At 40.5% G+C, this 19,102-nt stretch overlaps 1 protein-coding gene across 2 annotated transcripts in view; it reads left to right on the top strand.

The window, feature by feature from the left end:
- The window catches only part of shroom2a (shroom family member 2a), a 58,737-nt gene that overhangs the window by 22,228 nt on the left and 17,407 nt on the right, over positions 1-19,102 (top strand). The window contains exon 3 of one of the 2 annotated variants that reach the window (XM_028444497.1): positions 1,395-1,543. In XM_028444497.1, the coding sequence (XP_028300298.1) occupies positions 1,395-1,543 (149 nt within the window). Of the gene's footprint in view, positions 1-1,394; positions 1,544-17,152; positions 17,492-19,102 lie in introns of those variants that run through there. The other variant, XM_028444498.1, reaches the window with a different exon arrangement.

The raw sequence follows: 19,102 nt of genomic DNA on the forward strand, positions 1-19,102 counted from the left end.
ACATTGGCTTCATATAGTGAGATGGTGATGGTTCTGTTTAGCCTTTAGCTCACATTTTTAATCATTTGTTTTAATAAGTTTTCTTCAGGGTTGGGGTCAGTTATAATTGTAATTGCATAATTGATAATTAATTACAATTATGGCGTAGTTAGAATTGTAATTTCAAAAATCTGTTGCTGTCTTAATTGTATGTAAATTGTAATTACGTTTAGATAATTGACTTTGTAATTGTAATTGCCATGAAAATTATCTATTATAATTTAATGTTAAACTATGTACAGTTATACAAATATGTCGTTAACAGTTATTAAAATATTTCATATCAAGCTTTCCCATATTTTACCATTTCAAAAAAATATAAATCGAGGGGTATACTGACACAAAAAAGGCTCAGATTCCCACACCAAAGATATCAAGACCTATATTTTCATTGATTAGGAAGCCTAACAAGGTAACCAATAGATAAGAAAGAAATTAGATGATAGATATTTGTTTAGTGTATTTTACAGCTGAATTAGGCCGTTATAATAAGAAATGCTAACAGAAAGCTAAGTAATTGTGATTAATTGTTATTGAATTTTAGTAATTGAGAATGTAATTGTAATTGACTTCCTGAGTGTCATGGTTAGGTGTTGGTGTGGACCCAAATGCAGAGAGAGATGGAAGCAAATTGCAGGCATAGCGTTCCTGGAACCAGTCCATATTTATTCCCAAACGTAACTTAAACCCAAAAAGACACGAGGTACAGGGAGCGAGGAACAAACGCAGCAGGACACGAGGAGCGTTGACAATACATTGACAATGACATAAGACACAACATGCAATGGTCCAGCAGCCATACTGTATCCGAGCACTCAGCTAAATAGTGAGGGAAGCTGATTGGGAATGGGCCACACCTGGGTGGAAACATGATGGAGCTAATCAGTCACAAACCAAGCGCACAGACATCACTGGGGGTGGAGCCACAAGCAGGAATACCTGAAGCACAAAGACAAGAGTTAAACACAGGAGGCCAAACTCAAACAGAATAAACAAAGACAGAATAACTGAAAGAGGACCACAAGGGCTAAATAACAAAACTAAACAGAACCTGACACTGAGGATAAAAAATAATTGTAATTGAACATGGGTAATTGAAAATGTAATTGTAATTGAAAAATATAATTGACCCCAACCCTTGTTTTCTTTAAGGGCACTATCTCTGTAAATCTATATCTTTGTAGTGATCAAGTTCAGACCTGATGGCTCTTAATCAGACATACATTCCTGCAGCAGGAGGCCATGACTGAACTGTTTGATCTTATGTTTCTTCCAGAAATTGCCATCCTTAATTATTTACTTATCAATGTAAAAAACAGGAATTCACAGTGTCCTGTCTGTTGTCAATGTTCCAGGTTGAGGAAGGCAGCAAAGCGGCTGCCGTGAGTCTCCAGGTGGGAGACGAGCTTGTCAACATCAACGAGATTCCCCTGAGTGGTTTCAGGCAGGAGGCCATCTGCCTTGTCAAAGGCTCCCACAAGACCCTCAGCCTGGTGGTGAAAAGGTAGGTAACCACTCCTCCAGCATCTGCTGCCGTCACCCTCTCGGCCCGGCACGTCGCCTTGGTAACACCTTCAGCACACCATGGTGACAGAGGAGCAGATCCTAACTCTTATTGCAGTTTGTCTGCCTTGGCTTGTCTGGTAGCTTGCTGGTCCTGTTTTGCCAGGTTCTATTTTATGTTGTCAAGTTGATGATTGGGACCGTTTTTTTATAATGACGAAAGTCGAAATAAAGGAAAAGTGTGTGGGTAACGTCACACATAGTTAACCAGCGACCACACAATGTGAAGTTATTGAGTGATTGACCCATAGCTCACCTCACACCCTTTCGCAATAAGGCAGCTTTCTTTTGGACTGCTTTGTCAGACAGCACACAAAACAATAAATCCACAATCCTCCATCATACTCACATTTGTGGTCACTTGCTGCATGTTGTGACTCGTTGACCCTGGCTGTCACTGCTGTTTTCATATTTGTTTAACTGATGTGTAATTTGTCAACTTAGTCCTGTGTGTCTCCTTACAGATGTCCTTGTTGTGCATGAAACACTAGCCGTATTGTCTTTGCATGTTGTCAGAATTTCTTTCAGCCTTGTATCATATCAGAGCATTATCGCTGAACTAGTTATGCTAAATGAAGAAGTCAACTCACCCTTTATCTCTGCAAGAACAAGTCAGCACAACTTCCTCAGGATTTTGTGTCTAAGCAGACATGTTTAAATTGATAGTGTGTTTTGAAGCAGGGATGGCACACACATCATCTGTCTCAGTATACAGTAATTTACTCAAACATAACTGTGCTTAGAAAAGAAAGATTATTAATGGATAAATTAATTTCATTTACCAAATGACATCCTATAGGAAAGGTGTAGATTTACATCTGATGGACTGATCTACAGTCAGCTGATGAAGCCTGTGTCGCACGCTCTCCGTATCCGCGGACTAATAAACTCCTTTATTTATTTATTTATTCATACATACGCTATGGTGACGCTGACAGCCTCAGCAGAAACATACTTCAGTTGCCCTGCTCTACAGACATTGTGGAGGGTTCTGTGAAATAATATAGCCAATATAAAATACATGTCCACCTTATGATATAGGGGTAATGAACGGTATACAGTCATTCACAGAGTTCACTGAGTCCTGGAGCGAAACAGTGCGCTCTCATCCTAGTGTTTGTGTGTGATAAATTGAGCACTTTGTAAATAGAAACACGTCTGTGCAGTGATAAAGTCAACCTGGCTGATCAGAGCACTGTCTGTTTATCACACGATGGAATAATATTGATAATCTTATGCTTTTACGCATTAACTGTGTCGGGAGCTTCCTTCCTGCATTCTTTCCTTCCTGCTTTTTCTGCAGCAGCAGTGTTGTTTTTGGTCTGAATTATTCTTCATATTTTTAAAGAACTATTCCTCAATTGTGACATAAGTTGCTCTGTACCATTTCTCTGTGATTGTGGTTAGTGGTTGTTTGGTGAAGCCTGTTAATGAAGAGATGTCCCGAATATATTTATCCAGCTTCGTAGTACTGACCAATTGTGTGCAACACAATTCCGCTTTGTTATAATAAAAAACAGTCCAAATTAAAACAAAAATAAAATTTGAGGTTTTTTTTATTCCTCTCCAACAGATTTACACTTGGGTAGTTCAAGTTTCCTGCAGGCCAGCCCTGTACTAACTGTGTTGTCTGTAGTTGCCTAAAAGTGACTATGATGCATTAATTATTAGGGATGGGAATCAAAAACCGGTTCTTTCTGAGAACTGGTTCCCAGTAATCCAATTCCTAGGAATCGTTTGTTTGCCTGCCTGTCGATTCTGCTCTTACGTCGCAAATACGTAACGATAAACTCCTCCAGGTCCTGCATATTGTGTTTATGCTAGCACCAAGTGAAGCTCCTTCCTCCATATAGTTGTTTGCTGTCCACCGCAGAGAATCCACCTCCTCCACCCACAGCTACGGGTGTGCCGTCCCGCAGGGGTTTGAGCAGACTTTTTCTTGTCTAAGTCTAGTTGCAAGTCCTTCATATATTTGTCACATCGAGTCTAAAGTCATAAAATTTGTAACTCGAGTCCACACTTCTGATTATTTTTTAATGTCATTCATCAACAATGAATAGCTCTTCATTGTATTTGTTTTATTCTGCGTAAACAAAATTGACTATTGTAAAGTTGGATTAAGAAGATATCATTTCAGTGCAAAAAAAAACTTGATTTATGTAACGCTTTGTAATAAACATTGTCTCAAAGTGCTTCACAATATCAGCTCATTCAACCATTCCCACTCAAATTCAGTAGTAGTTCACACATTTAGTAGTTGTATTCACTTGTAAATTGTATTGTATAAGGGACTAAGAACAGAGCTTTGTTGAAAATATTTTCTCCTGTCATTTATGTTGTTTTAAGCCTTATTTGTCTTTTTCTTAAATGTCCATTAAAAGCGGTAACAGTGTTTGTACTAATATTTTCCAATTTAAAAACTGCTACAAATCAAAATAATTGTCAGTGCAGTATGCTGTTGGGGGAGGATACACTAAAGGTTTAGGGATAATAAAATGTATGCAAACGTCACTCCACGCGCTAATAAGCTGTACAAACCCCAGGCAATCAGGAGTGAGTGGCTGCTGTGCGTCGCAATGCGCCCTCAATCCATTTAGCGCGTTCCCCTCTCATGAATATGTATAGTAGGTGGAGATCACAAGGGGACATTCATGCAAAGACATTCATGCAGGGGGAGAAATGCGATTCATGAAATCTGGACCTGTTTGCGGTGATAGCACGACTGACAAGCAGGTACAAACACGCAGAGATCCGCTACAGTAAATGTTTACACAAAACACAGCGAAGATGGAAAAAAAGGCTCCAATTAACCTTTCTAGTATAACAAAATAATTCAAATAAAACATTAGTCAATGTCGCAATGTTCACATATGAGAGTGTGCATCACACAGCGCTGCTCAGACCTGCTGGATGGTGGTCAGTAGATCATCTTCAAATGGTGCAGATTGATTGACAGACTGTGTTGTTGCATTAACTCGGATCAATGGCAGATCAATAGGACGGTTATTGTCCAAATCTGCTTATTTTTTATGGACTGATCAGAGCAAAATTACAGGACCTGACGGAGCACGCACATTAAATTAGGGAAAAAAAATATCATTAGGTTTTAAAGTTGTTTGAAAAAAATTAAAAGTTTTATTTGTTTATTTAATTTTTTATATTATTAAATGTTTGTGCAGCAGACAGAGAAGTCCATCTGCCTCCAATTTAACTTCCTCAAATGTCATTGTGTGCTCCTGTGCACTCACCTCTCCACATTGAACGAGCAAAATGCTCATTTAAATAGGGCCTTCTTCACCACTTCTACACGTGCGCTAATCATTGCTGCAATCTTAGTGAATTCCTCACAGCAGGTGAGGAAACTGCACCACCAAAGGATTTAGAAAGCACCTGGTTTACCACCTTTTATTTCAGATCTTATTGAATATACCCCTTGGTGTCAACATGAGCAGTAAACAACCTGTCGCAGCAGTGTTTCTAAATTTGAGGGACTATCTGTAAATATGTCAGTAATTTGCTAGCTTTAACCCCACAATTGAAGTTGCCTGCCCAGGGAGTAATTTGTGTCAGAACCGCCACTGTGTGGACGTGCGTGTACTTTCTGTCGCTGTGTGTTTGTCTTCCTGGTTTATTAACGCTCATAATCAGGGCATTTTTTGAATTTCCCCCCTAGTGGCAGTTCAGCAGAAAGCAGGGGTTTAGTTACTCTTTAAATGGAGAGAAGCATTTCCTTACAAGGTCATGTCTGATTGTTGATTTTACTGCAATCTTTTAGTGCCATGGAACTCCCAGTTTGTTCTTTGAATTGAAGAAGGAATTTGTTATATTTTTCTAACAATCTTAAAAACATCACCAGTCTGCCATTTCTTTCAAAAGCACAATAGCAGTTTTGAGTCTGTCTCAGAACCCAGCTAATGAATAATACTTGGTACCTTATAAAGCATTAAAGCTCTCAATCAGTCTTATCCCTTCTAGATTTAACCTCATCTGTTCTTTGCAGAAAGCTGGTGTGCGGGTTTGGGAAAGTTTGACCTCTTTCCACATTACTGCCTGAAAGCACACACAGAGAGTCCTGATATTTGCCTACCCTAGTAGTCAGTGGCTAAACTCTCTGTAACTCAGGGGAACGTTGGATAGTTGAATGAGGATGGTGGAGCTGTCAGAACCTGCTCCTGGTTCACAGGTGTGGTCTCTTTAGAGACAGCAAAGAGGGAGGGGCTTGATGGGGCGCATCATACATTGTTCATGCTGTGACTAATGTGAGATGGTGTAATGTCAGGAAGGGCAGAAGCTGGTCACACAGAGGGTAGAAAGGTGTGGTTCTTTGTGGGAAAGCATCGTGTTGCTGTCTTTACACAAGCCTCGACAAAACTGCTGCATGAGCTGTGCTGTCTGAGAAAAAAATTACTGTAGTTTAAAGCTTTTTTTTGCCTTGCTGAACATGTTACAGCATCAGAAAGGAAACCTAAAAGTGAAATACATTGAATTGCATTTTACCATGCACAATTTGTGCAAGACCATCCAACAATTACCATTAAATACTATCATTGCCCCAAGCAGTTTGTGATGTAATACATTCCAGCTTGCTTACAGTTTGGCTAAATTAGGCCAAATGTTAACTGTTTTAACTTCTCCTGCAGAGGAGATAATAGTTTTTCCTCTGCAGTTAAAGTCTATCTTTACCTTTTGTTTGTTTTACCTTTGTCCGTGTTTGCCTTTAGTGACGGTTTAAAGCATTACTCATGGACCCCTGTAGTCTGGACAGCCTTTGTTTCCCTCCCTTTAGGTATTTTGTTTGGAATGAACCATTTATGTGCACAATGCAAGCCTGATGTTAGTCATAGCTTTTTGTTTCCCCCTTCTGGCTCTCATACTGAAGTACCACAGCCACAGTTCTGTGCTGAAAGATGTTTTCCAATGGAGCAGAAAACTTCTACTCTGTCTTTACACATTACTGCTTTTAACAATTTCCTATTAGAGATAGAAGATTGAATGTGAACTGAGTTGGGTTTGAAATGCAATCATCAGGTGGAATACATTTTTGCCGTCCTTTTTCAATCTGTGCAGCACTTCAAGATCCTCTGAATCTAGTTCAATCTGCATCTTTTTTTAAAAAAAGGTATATTTTCCATCACTTTTCCATCACATTTCAATGACTTTCTTCATTCTTTAAACTGTTACGGTACTTACTGGCAAAGAGGAGTGCTTAATTACTCTGCAAGTCACTACATACGCTAACTTTATGACAGTGGGAAAATTGCACTGAATAAATTATACATTTGGATCATTCTGATGGAATTGGGCACTTAAATGGGGCACACCTGGTGATCTCTCACAACACACTGGTGTACAGCAGTTCAGTAGATGAAAATCCCTCCAGAAGCTTTCCCAGTGTGGCGGCTTACATTATAAAAGCTCTTGATTCTCTTAATAAGCCTGAATAGCATGTTAGGAACGTAGGGCAGTGAATTCCTCTCATAAGTAGATTTCTTAAAATTGTTGAAGTCCAAGAATCTGGCTGAAGCCATGTCTCTGTAGATTCTCACAACACAATTACACACACACATATGCACACACACCTAAAGCAGCAAAACTAGACAGAGGTTTACCTGAACTAGCCCTAACTGTACACTTATAATAATAACTAAGTCTAAAGTTCTGCCTGGAAACTGCAGAGAGCACCGGTCACCCATACTGAAACTGGGAGCTGCTTCCATAAGTGAAGAACCTGATAGCTGAGTGCTGCCTAATATTCTTCTTATTCTAGACACAAAAGGAACATCCAGTAAACGAGAAGCCCGGTATCTAAATGTTCTGCTGGGGCACTAACAAGTCTTTCAGATACACTGGTTATTGATCATTCAGTTTTGTATGCTAACAGAAGGATTTTGCATTATATTCTCAATTTTACAGGAAGCCAATGAAAGGATGTCAATACTGGAGAAATATGCTCTCTCTTCCTTTGACCTGTTAGTACTCTTAGCTGTATCAATGTGGATCAACTGGAGACTTTATTATGAGTTACTGGGACATTCTGACAGTAAATAGTTACAATAATCTAGTCTAGATGTATGTATTTGATAAGTTGCTTTTTTATTCTTACTCTGAGCCAAGTTGTCCCTGGTTGTATAGAGATATCTATCTATCTGAAATACAAGGAACTTCTGTGTGCATGTGTGTGTGTGGAACACATATCTCCCTGTCTGATCGAGCTGAAACTTTTTTAACAGCTTGCACATAGCCCAAGAGTGTGCATCCATTATTTTGAATTTAATTGGTGTTGCAAAACGTTTATTTAAAATTTATTTTGAACGTGGGTTAGACCGGACATGAGAGGAGGGAGGGAAGACATGCCCTCAAAGTCTGTGTAAACATGCACATTTTTCCGCGAACCCGGCATTATAAACGCTGATATTTTCACCACATGTTAATAACCTAATGCGCTCCTTGGAAGTACATTCCACATGCACACCGAGCCATTTAGAGTGAAACGATGGAAGTTCGAAATAGACTCAAATAGTTCCCCGATGTTATTTGCGGGCAATGGTAGTGGCTGTGCTCAAAGCGAACAGTGAAACATGCACATTTCTCCACAAACACGCCATTATAAATGCTGATATTTCCACCACTTGTTTATACCCTAATGCGCACCTTGGATGTACATGATATGTTTGTGTGTAATTCAAAACATACTCGCATATGCGACCATTTTGGTTGCAGTCTCGAGCCCTGCTCAGAGACCTTTTTGAAAGGGGACCCTGGGGGCCCACCCCCCTTTTCCGGTAATTTCTAAATTTATCGGAACATAGTCATGTGATATATTGTTTCAAAGGCAATTCAATGTAGATTACGATTTTACGTCGCACAATTTCATTTGTTTCACTTGGTGAAACCGAGTCATTTCACTGAATTCTCGGGAATGTGCTACATGCTATTCGGCGCGGAGACGCTCCGCAGGCCCGGCCATAGCTCATCAGAACTTGAGTCAATTTTTTGCTTGGCTTTGCATAGCGTTAGAAATATACTAGTGTGTTAATGGTGTGGAAATTACTCTAGATTAAATGAAATGACGACCTAATTCATACAGCATAAATCGTATTTCCTTGTGTCGTGTTATTCTTTATACTTGCCGTTTGTTTTTTTCTCATGTTCATTGGAATCAGTGACTTGAGTAACAACATTTACATTAGATTAGACCAGGGTTTTTAAGAAAATGATAAAAAAGCAAACATCAGCAACACTTTAGGTTGAAGGAGGGGAGGAATCGTCCATTAACTTTTGAAAGTTAATGGACGATATTTAGGATGAAGCTACTCAGATAAGTACAGAAATAAGTTACTTTATCAGTCAAAACTGATGCTGTACAATAGCATTTCATATAATTGTAAACATTGAGCACATCTCTTGGGTTAAATATGAGTCAAGCCAATTCAGTGGCTAGAAAGGATTCTAACAGTAATGCTATGGGAAATGTGGATAAAAAAAACAAACAGTAAAACAATGATTGACGATAATTAGATGTGCGTTCTCATAATGGCACCATTAAATTTATGGCTCGGAATGTGTACTACTAACCACGCTAAAATGAAAGCATTAAAAATCAATTTTCTGACCTGCATCCTCCTTTTAAGGGTCTGCTGGTGCCTATCTCCAGCTCTCAATGGACATTAGGCGGGGGTACACCCTGGAAAGGACTCCAGTCCATCGTAGGGCAACACACACAGATAGACATCTACTCACACTACCATTCACTCCTACGGACAATTTAGAGACTCCAATCAACCCAACAGTCATGTTTTTGTATTGTGGGAGAAAACCCACATAAGCACGGGAAAAACATAGAATCTTCGCACAGAAAGGACCCAAGTGTCCACCCCAGGGCTTGAACTTAGTACCTTCTTGCTCTGAGGCTAACCACTACATCACATTTATGTAAACATGAAATGATAATGTACACTACAGGACCATAACTGACTGGGCTGCTGAAATACAGTCAAATTAAATATGTTCTCTTAAAACACAAAGTGCATTTAAAGCTGCAGTATGTGGTTTTTTTTGCAGTATTTGGTCAAAAATTCATAATAATCTTTGAGCATATTGTAATCCAAGGTGTTCTGAATGGACAGTGAATCTCTGCTTCTTCTCCTGGCTGTGTAAATGAGCTTTAAAAATACAGGAGTGTGACACTGGATTTCAGCCATTCAGAGATCTTTCTACCAATGGAGCGAGCCATGAGCTGTTCTGGGCCCTACTATTAGCTGCTTGTCAAAAGTCAATGCACGTTCATCTGAGAGTAGGGACAGTGAATGGCAGATATTCCAGCAGAAGTCTCTAATGCAGCTTTTGGCACAGCGGTTACACATTAAAGCAAAAGAAAAAGGAAAATCGAGGTGGAAAAGCAGTTTCAAGGCACAAATGTGTTCAGGAGGTTCCTCTGACTGTGTCTGTGCGGCGGACTGCACACAATCAGCTTTCAGTCCTTGCGTAGTCCGCCCCATATAGCAAGTCAGAGAGAGAGAGAGAGAGAGAAATAATAGATGGGATAAATCACTTGTAAACCTAAGAGAAACATTATAAGGTGGAGAGAACAGACCCAATTTATTTGCAGTGTGGATGTGGAGTGTGTTGGCTCTGATCAGCTGGGCTCGCTTCAGGTCGGCTACTTGTGTGTGAGGAGCAGCTGTGACTCCAGCGTCAATAGTGCTTCTCCCTTTGGTTTTCCAAAAGAGCGCAGATCAGGCCAAATGAGGTGTCTGCGGAAGGTCTGCTCCGCCCGAGTCCGAATATGTGCATCTCTCCTGGGTAGAGTCAGAACTGGACCCGTTAAAGGCGAAACACACAATCGCGGTGCAAAAAAAGTGTTCATTTCATGGAAAATGTGGCACCAGTGGATGTGTTTTATAACCCCGAGTCTGAATATGTGGTTTGTTTTCAGGTAGGGGCTGAATTGCGCTCGCTGAAGTTTTGTGTGCTTCAGGGTTTATGCTAATGATAACGCGGCTATGATTTCTGACCCGTCCATTAAATCCTGAACTCAAAAATATGAAACACAGTTTGTGAAGCCTAGCTCCACAATTAAATTCTAAATGGTTAAATGGCTTTTTACATGTTTTAAGGAAATACATTTGACCTATTTAATGTGTTTAGAAGAAAATGGCTGAATTTGCTTTACACAGACTTTAAGTTCTTGATGATGATCAGCTTCTCTGCTTTATTACAGTGAAGTCTACTCCTGACAGTCTCTCAATGTCAGCTCTGCTCTCAGTCTCCTGCGCTCTGCGTGCTTCTGTCTCCAAGCGGTTTCTTGCGGCATGTATAATTTTTTGCGCTTGCTGCTTTAATTCCTACATCCAAGTAAGTGAAGATTTTTTGGAGACACATTTCAGGCATCGATGCAGAGGGTGACACGAAGCTACGCATTGTGACACAGAAACAAGTCGCACTTGAGAGTAAATTTTTCATTGTTTTCACTTCATGCTCCATCTCAAACTCTGCTTAGAAGACGCTTTAGTGCTCATATGTATTGAAATATGCATTCTCAAAAAAGCGCATGCTGGTCGCAGTGTTTGCTTGCGTCATAACAACATCCTGTTTCGGCCAGGTTGTTTCGGTGAAAAAAGTGGTGAAATTTTTTTTTAGTTGCCAAATTTTCAGTGCACTACTAATAACTAGAGCAATGTATTGTTAGCATAACAGTGAACATTTATGCTATGTTTCCTCATATTGTTACCCAGTGGAAGCATATATAATGTAAAACGTTTTGGTCCTAAAACTGAACCTTGTGGAACTCCACGATTATCTCTGGTGTGTGCACTGAGGAGAGATTGGTTTGGTATCTAAACATTACCTATTGATTATTATGTCCAAATAACCCACCAGGTAGCTACAATAATAACTATATGGTATAATTGTGTAAAAAAAAAAAACCTGGCTGCACCAAATGTATCACGTGTTGGGGTTTAGTTTTTACTTTGGTGTTCCAACCTTAGATGATGGAAACGGGCAGGTAGCATCACTGCAGACCCCTCACACCCTGCACACAATCTGTTTAAACTCCTCCCCTCCGGCAGACGCTACAGATCACTGTACGCAAAAACTACCCGCCATAAAAACAGTTTCTTCCCCCAGGCTGTCACTCTGATCAACTCTAAACAGTCATAGAGTGTCAGACCTGTTTCTGTTACTGTGAAATAACCATGGAACTAAACATAACAACCCTGGATCAACCTGTCACTGTGAATGTTCATGGACATAATATTTTCATTTAAATGTTCACCTGCACTACTCATCAATGCACTACTGCACTATTATCTTATTATTATTATTGTATTTTTATTTTATTTCGTTATTATTATTATTATTATTATTATTACTATTATTATTATTATCTTGTTATTTTATTTAGTTCGCACATATTAGTCTAACTACTCTTATATTTATGTTTATACTTCTTTTTTTATTTATTTTTCTTTATTCTAGTTGATTGTTATTATTTAATGTTACACTATCTGAGAGAGCACAGGTCACCAAGACAAATTCCTCGTGTGTATTCATACACTCTTGGTCAGTAAAGTTGATTCTGATTTTTCATAAGAAGCTGCCAAAATGAGCAGCAGGTGAATCGGTGAGCTAACCAGCATGAGGCTTTGCACAGCAGTACAAATGTCAAATAAACTTTACTTTCTGGAAATTCTTTTCAGGTCAACTTCTTCTCTTTGCTTTACTGGACAGACCATTTGAATTTCTCACTGAAAGCAAATCACACCCGGGCTAGAGCATACAGAGACTCACATTTTCACAGAAGTAGAGATCATTTGTTTCATTCACATCACAGTTATGGTGAGCATTTAACAATAAATTGGGTACATACTGTAACTGATATACTGTATATTTTCCTTGAACTATATTAGACAAATCTATTTAATTATTTTGTTAATTTTAAAGCATTTAATGTGAATAAGATTTTAGGCCTTGTCCACATGTAGCTGGGTATTTTTATAAACGTATATCCACCCAATACCGTTTAAAAAAGATCCATCCACACAAAACTGCATAAATGTGCTATCCACAAGTGCATGGATGTCACTCTCTGTTGTCAGCTCTATGTTTTGGGGTCCCAAGTGCACAGTTATAGCTTTGCACACATGCCTAACAATGTTTGAGGCCCAGTCCATGTAGGAGGCCTGTCTGGTGTGAGCCCAGCTCGTCCATACAGCAGGCCAACGCCTTCTTGGCCCCCATCCCCTCTCCCTCCCACGTAGTGGCAGAGGGAGAGGGGATGGGGATGCTGCACTTGCGCACCCCCCAGCGGCCAGCTGCAATCTTCCCCCCACAAGTCCTCTCCCCGCAACCACACGTGCTATGTCCTCGAATTTTGTTGTGATTGTGCGTCGAGGTTTTTTTTTCCTGATCCAACACTGCGCCCCCTCTAAACGGGGCATAGTCTGGGATCTGCCTTTTTCCCCTCTACTTTCCTCCTCTTTTCCACTTTTCACTTAAAATATGGGGCTCTGCCTTGCGGCCTGCGACCCACAGTACTCCTGCTACTGTACTCCCATGTTATATGTGATTGTCTTTTCATGTTTTCTTGGAAGGGATGTAACTGAAACAGAATTGGCCCTCGGGGATAATAAAGTATTCTGAATCTGAATTGGGATAGATGGCGCAGACGGCACGCTGGGACGCGCTGAGCAACCCCCCCCCCCCAACTATACCGGCCCCACGGAGCACGGCTATACCCCTCGCTCCCCAGGCACAGCGGGACACCAGTCACACCCCCCAGCGGTCCAGTGGGCGATGCCTGCCCTGCCGCAACACGGAGCGAGCGTGCACCAGAGAAACCCGCGCCTGGACAAGCGCAGGCCCGCACAGCCCCACGATAGAACACAGTCCATAGGGAGGTGGCCCCGGTCCCCCCCGACGAGAGATGACGACATCAACCGCCCAAGCAGGGGTACCACCCCGCCAGTCACAGACCGACAAGCAGGGGTACCCAACCACCCCCAACCGCGCACCAGCACAGTCCCTGTGACGTTTGGAAACTTAAAACTCTGGTTATCTATGTCCACACTCAAACGCAAAACTGGAGTTTTCCCAAATCTTCACTTTGATCAGAGTTTTCTAAAAGCCCCGTTTTTAATGACCTGCGTTTTTGTGTGTATGACAGGCCAAGTCGTAGAAAAATACGGGTGGACAAGGCCTCAGTCTCATGTTGAGAATTGTGAGATTTTTTGAAAAAAATGCAAAGGGTAGATGTATGTAAATGTTATATCTCTTTCTGGTACATAACATGTCTTGAATGTTGACAAATGTGAGTATTTACACGGCGTTAAAGCATTAGTAATTGTTCTTGGTAAATCTGTTTTTTTCCATCATGGCATTGCCTCACATTTGAATTAGTGTTTAATCACACTTCATCTTTTAGGGGTTTTACAGCGAAGATTACCCTCAGGGAGCTGCTGTCAGAACAAGTGATGGCTGACATTATGTAAACATTTAATTGCTTCTCCAATCCTGTCAAAGTGTTGGCAGATTTGGACATGTTTACTTTTACTGCTGCCTTACATGGCAGTTCTGTTGCCATATCTCATGTAAGGCTTCAATAAACCTTCAGATTCACTGAAGGTTAAACAGTAATAAAGGTCAGACAAAAGGTTTCCAGGTGTTTCCAGGCTTTCAGGTCAGCACGCTGACTTGACAGCAAGTATTCTACTTAGCTGGGGAATGTGCTGGCTATTACATGCTGGACACGGTACACTGTTCTCAGGTGAAACTTGAGTTGTTATATTGGAGAGGGAGTCGAAAAAAGTCCTGCACAACCTGGCAGTGGCTCAGCTGCTAAGTGCAGTTTGCATACTCAGCATTTTATCAGCCCCAGTCAAACTCAAGGTCCTGTGACCCAATTTGGTCACCTTACATATCCTGTAATTTAAGTTTGACCTTTGTACTGCTTTTAAGTCTTTTTTGCACATTTGATTTTTAACCACAAGGTCGTGAAATGTCAAAGCTTTAAGAAATCATTAGATGTGCTGTGTAAAACCCTAACCATACACGGTACCATGTTGAGAAGAACATATTTTTGTAAAATGTTGAGTTTTTACTGTTGCTGTTGGCCACGTTCACTCATGATACAACTATCATGAGAGACAGACATCCTTTATCCTGCAAACAGGAAAGTAAAGGGTTCAAGTTTAACTCTCTTAACTTAATAAGTCCTAATAATTGCCTTGTAAACTGTTGTTGTGTTGAAGTTTTTTTATAACTCTACTAAACATTGTCGTACTAGTGTTAACAAGGTCCACCAATCCAAATGATGGACTAAAGATTAACAAAAGACAAATAAAACTTTTGTAACAGTTTACCATAGTATAGTGTGGAATTACTTGTTTTTTGCCACATTCCCAGTTAGGTATCATCCCTGCTGCCCTCTCACACCTCAGTGTCTAGCTACAAAGTGACTAACGTATTTCAAAGGGTTTAACCTATCCAAAATGAAGGTGTTTTATCACATTGACTGTTTTTAATAGTAGTATTAGATATCATTAACATTCCTGTTGATACTTGATGCATTCATTAAACTTTTGAAGGGCATAATCCAGTCGCTGCACCTCACAATGAAAACCCTGTTTAAACTGCATGCTTGAATGATTCCCTCACAATAGATGGCTGTGAACATTATTACTTTTCTATCAGCCTGAGGTTGCAACCATTCTTCCCTAATCCAGCCTTTTAAGGGTAAATGGATGGGTCTACATTATAAGGTTCATATTGTCCCATACAGAACCCATAAAAAATTAATGATTTGGACATCATCAAAAAGGTATCGCCCCGATAGTTATGATAATTAAAAATCAGATGGAGGTGAATCTAATCTAGTCTTAAGGCTGGGATACACTGTACGATTTTTTCAATCATTGTACCAGCTCAAACGACTCAATTGCAGAGCCCGGATGTGCACAGCTCGCGATTCATGTTCTCACACTGTGCGGACCGATACTCTGACATGATCTGACTGCACGAACTGTACGTCCATACACGACAAGTCGGTGTCTTGTTTCTAGAAATGCAATGTACAAATTAGAAGAAAAAGAAGAACTCTGAGGCGTCACAATTAAAACAGAAGAAGAAGAACCCGGAAGTGAAGAGACAAACGGAAATTTGAGCAAAAAGAGCTTTAAAGGGCTTTTATCATGCTAAATCAATTTTTTGAGCTTTTAACCTTGTTACAATGTTAATTCCTTATCAAAAACACTTTCTTCCTCCATCTTTGAGCAATCCTCACTAATCCTGCTCTCTGAGCTTCTGCTCTGCCCTATTCTGAAAAACTTTTGTGACATCACAAAAGTCTGAACCACCCCGTCCAGGAAGTGCCTGCTGCCGGCTGCACCTCTACAGTGAACATACACGCATACTCTCTCGGAGCTAAAGTCATGCAAGCAACATACACAAAATGTTTTCTACATTTAACCTTTTCCTGAGGAGCAGTGGGCAGCAATGGTGTAGAACCAAGGGAGCAGTTCCATTTTTAGTATCCATTATATCACCTCGTATCACCTTTGTTAACACTCCTGTGTTTGAAGCATCTGATCTTTGCTGCTGCTGCTGTGAGAAACACACAGCCTGAAGCTCTGAGACGGACTCACAATCACAATAGCTGCTTAAATAGCCATGTGTTTTACTGTAATGTGCAGTTTTTTGGCTGAAAACAACAACAGTGTGTGGATAGCAAAAAGAAAATCACTTTGGTGTTCACGGATCTGCCTCACAAAAGCGAATCAGTGTCTCCAGACACGCCGACTCTTGAATATGCATAAGTAGGCTCCAAAACCGCCCGTTTTTAGAACTACTCAGAAAGTGACTTTTCAGAGGTCTAAAACTCTGGAAAAAAGGTGAGTTTGGGAAAATAAACCTCAAATACTATGTTGTTGGGGTTGTTAGAACAAATGGAGATGAGTGAAAAATAGCATGATATAGGACTTTAAAAAAACAGAAACGGCGGCGATGCGATGGACCAGGAACTGGCTGGACAGATACGGGCAGTACGTTCCGGCATTTCTACAGCGGTCCTACGGTGTTCGCGAATGCGCAGTGTGAGAGTTTGAGGTAAGTCAGTCCATGGCACTGCTTCACCGGTGTAATACCCTCACGAGGAGCAACTGGATTTCAAACATAGACACACAAGTTAAAAATTGGCTCAAAATGTTTGTCTGCCTTAAGAAAAGTGACAAATGTCTTCCCTTTTCCATAGTTAGATCAGCAGATTGTGGAGCTTTAACCCATTTTTAGGACCGTGACAGCACTTATTGCTCAGGTTTTTGGGAAGATGACTTGCCCTTTCACTACACACATTGTGATGTTGCCTTGGTAATCAATCAAAGGCAGATGGAGAAGGGAAGAGGCTATTCCAGCGTTTTATCCCATCATTAGCATATTAGCCTCTTAAGAGCCAATGAGACGCCCAAAGGTTGGGGACTTCTCCAAGGAGACTGGCTGTGACAATATCCCTCCTCCCTCTCTGTGCACTTTTCCTCCCCCTCTCAAGAAAAAAACCCAGTAATCCTGAAAGAAATCGCCCATACACCAACTGTGCTGTGAGCAGTTTGTGCTAGTAATGGACATTTTGGATTGATTTTTAGGCGTGCGCTCTCACTTGCTGTGGGTAATGTGAGGGGTGTTAATAAAGGTTTGATGGGATGTTTGGACCTCGGCAGCTTGTATGTTTCCAGGTTTTGGCCTGTCTTTGAAGTGTCTATGGAATGTGGCGTCTGACCAGCACACGGTGCAACTGGTCTCACTTTGTTGTTTTCAAAAAGGTTGGAATCAAAATGACTGGAACCTTTGGGATACTTTTGTTTTTGTACTTTTCTGAGTGACTGCATCCAGATGTTAGGTGAGTGAAAGTATAGATTTGTTGTAACTGTTTGAATCACTTTTTGAACATTGAATCATTAACCTTTCTGTTTTTAGGGCTATTGTCGTGTCTGCCTGTTGTCCTGTATACTTGTGAACATTTGATCGACACATTGAGACCTTTGGTGCTTATTTATCTTTGACCCTAATACTGTTGTTGTTTTAGCTTTTGTCTTATCATTCAGCATGAGGTCAGCCATAATTTAGGTTAAGCCATGATAAGCTTGACTAAGCATTTCAAAAACAAAACAAATATTTCAGTCAAAAATGTGTGTAGTTAGAACACAACTGATGGTCTCTCAAAATTTTGAAGTACCATTATGGTCTAGCGTTCTCATTTGCTCACACAGTTCAGGCTTCTTGTTTTTTGGTCAGTGTGCGGTTGAGGTTTGTATTTGGAACAGGACTGGTTAGTACTGGACACATTTGAAGTGAAAGTGTTTTCCAAAGTGATCTTTCAGAAAGCACCACTTTCCCCCTGCCCCCATTCCTGCCTACTGATTCACTTTTCCAGCATATCTGTGCTGGCCCAGCTGTAGCCCTGACGATAGGCCTAATAAAACCATACTAATTTGCATACCAATGGCAAGCACCATGTGTGGCTAGAGCCTAGTGCCCCAGAAATACACTGCAAAAAGACAAGGAAGACCCAACTCCATGTTGGCTGGCCTTTGTCCTTGAGATAGGCCTTAACTCTAATCCACAATTAGTTTTATGGACATGTCCCAATTTGTTGAGCTTAACCAAAGCTCTATTTCAATGCAGTTGGTTTTAAATCTGTAAAACGAATTGTGTATGTATCAGTTTTACATTGGAGCATCAAAGTATGTGTCCACCTGTAGGAAGCCACTGCTTTGGACCACAGATTGTTGAAGGCCTGTAGGACAATTCCTAAGACCTCTGAGAATGATTAAAACCAAAGCTTTGTAAAATGTTACACCTCTACTACCGAAGTTTGAACCTAGGCTTTGTAAAACCAATTGTTTTAGTAGCAGAAAAGTATTTCAGTTATTTATCTTAAAGGATGAGTTAGATTGCTGCACCAGATTTAGCTGAATCATAATTTCTATTTGTAGTCTTTTATGAAAGGTACAAAGATTTTTGAACCTCACTTTTGTTAAATTGTCATTTGTTTCAAAAAGGTATACTGTGGAGTGCATCAATAGCAAAGAGCTCAATTATAAAGAGGTATAACCTTTATTAGTTCTGGTTTGATTACACTGTCAATGTATTAAGCATTGTGCGTTTAACAAACGTCTCTGACAGAGAAAAATGAAAACTTCTCAATAGGATCATTTACACTTTAGACTTTTTGCATCTTATACTAGAGCAGTTCAGAAGTTGAGGGAAGAAAGAGATTGTGACTGGGAGGCAGACGACAGCTTGGATGGAGGGGTGAAGTAGCTGATCTGATTGTGTAAGAGGTTCTCCATACTCTTAATCCCTCCCCTTGCCCCATGCTGGGCTTGTGTTCCCTCAGTGACCAGATGGCACAGTCCGAGCGCACTCTGCTCACCTGCTTATCCTGTTCACATTATGAGCCTAATCAGACAGGAGGGAAACTGTGCATGTGTGTTTAGGGTTTGTCACA

This window comes from Gouania willdenowi, chromosome 4, assembly GCF_900634775.1.
Source record: "Gouania willdenowi chromosome 4, fGouWil2.1, whole genome shotgun sequence".
Taxonomy (NCBI): Eukaryota; Metazoa; Chordata; class Actinopteri; order Blenniiformes; family Gobiesocidae; genus Gouania; species Gouania willdenowi.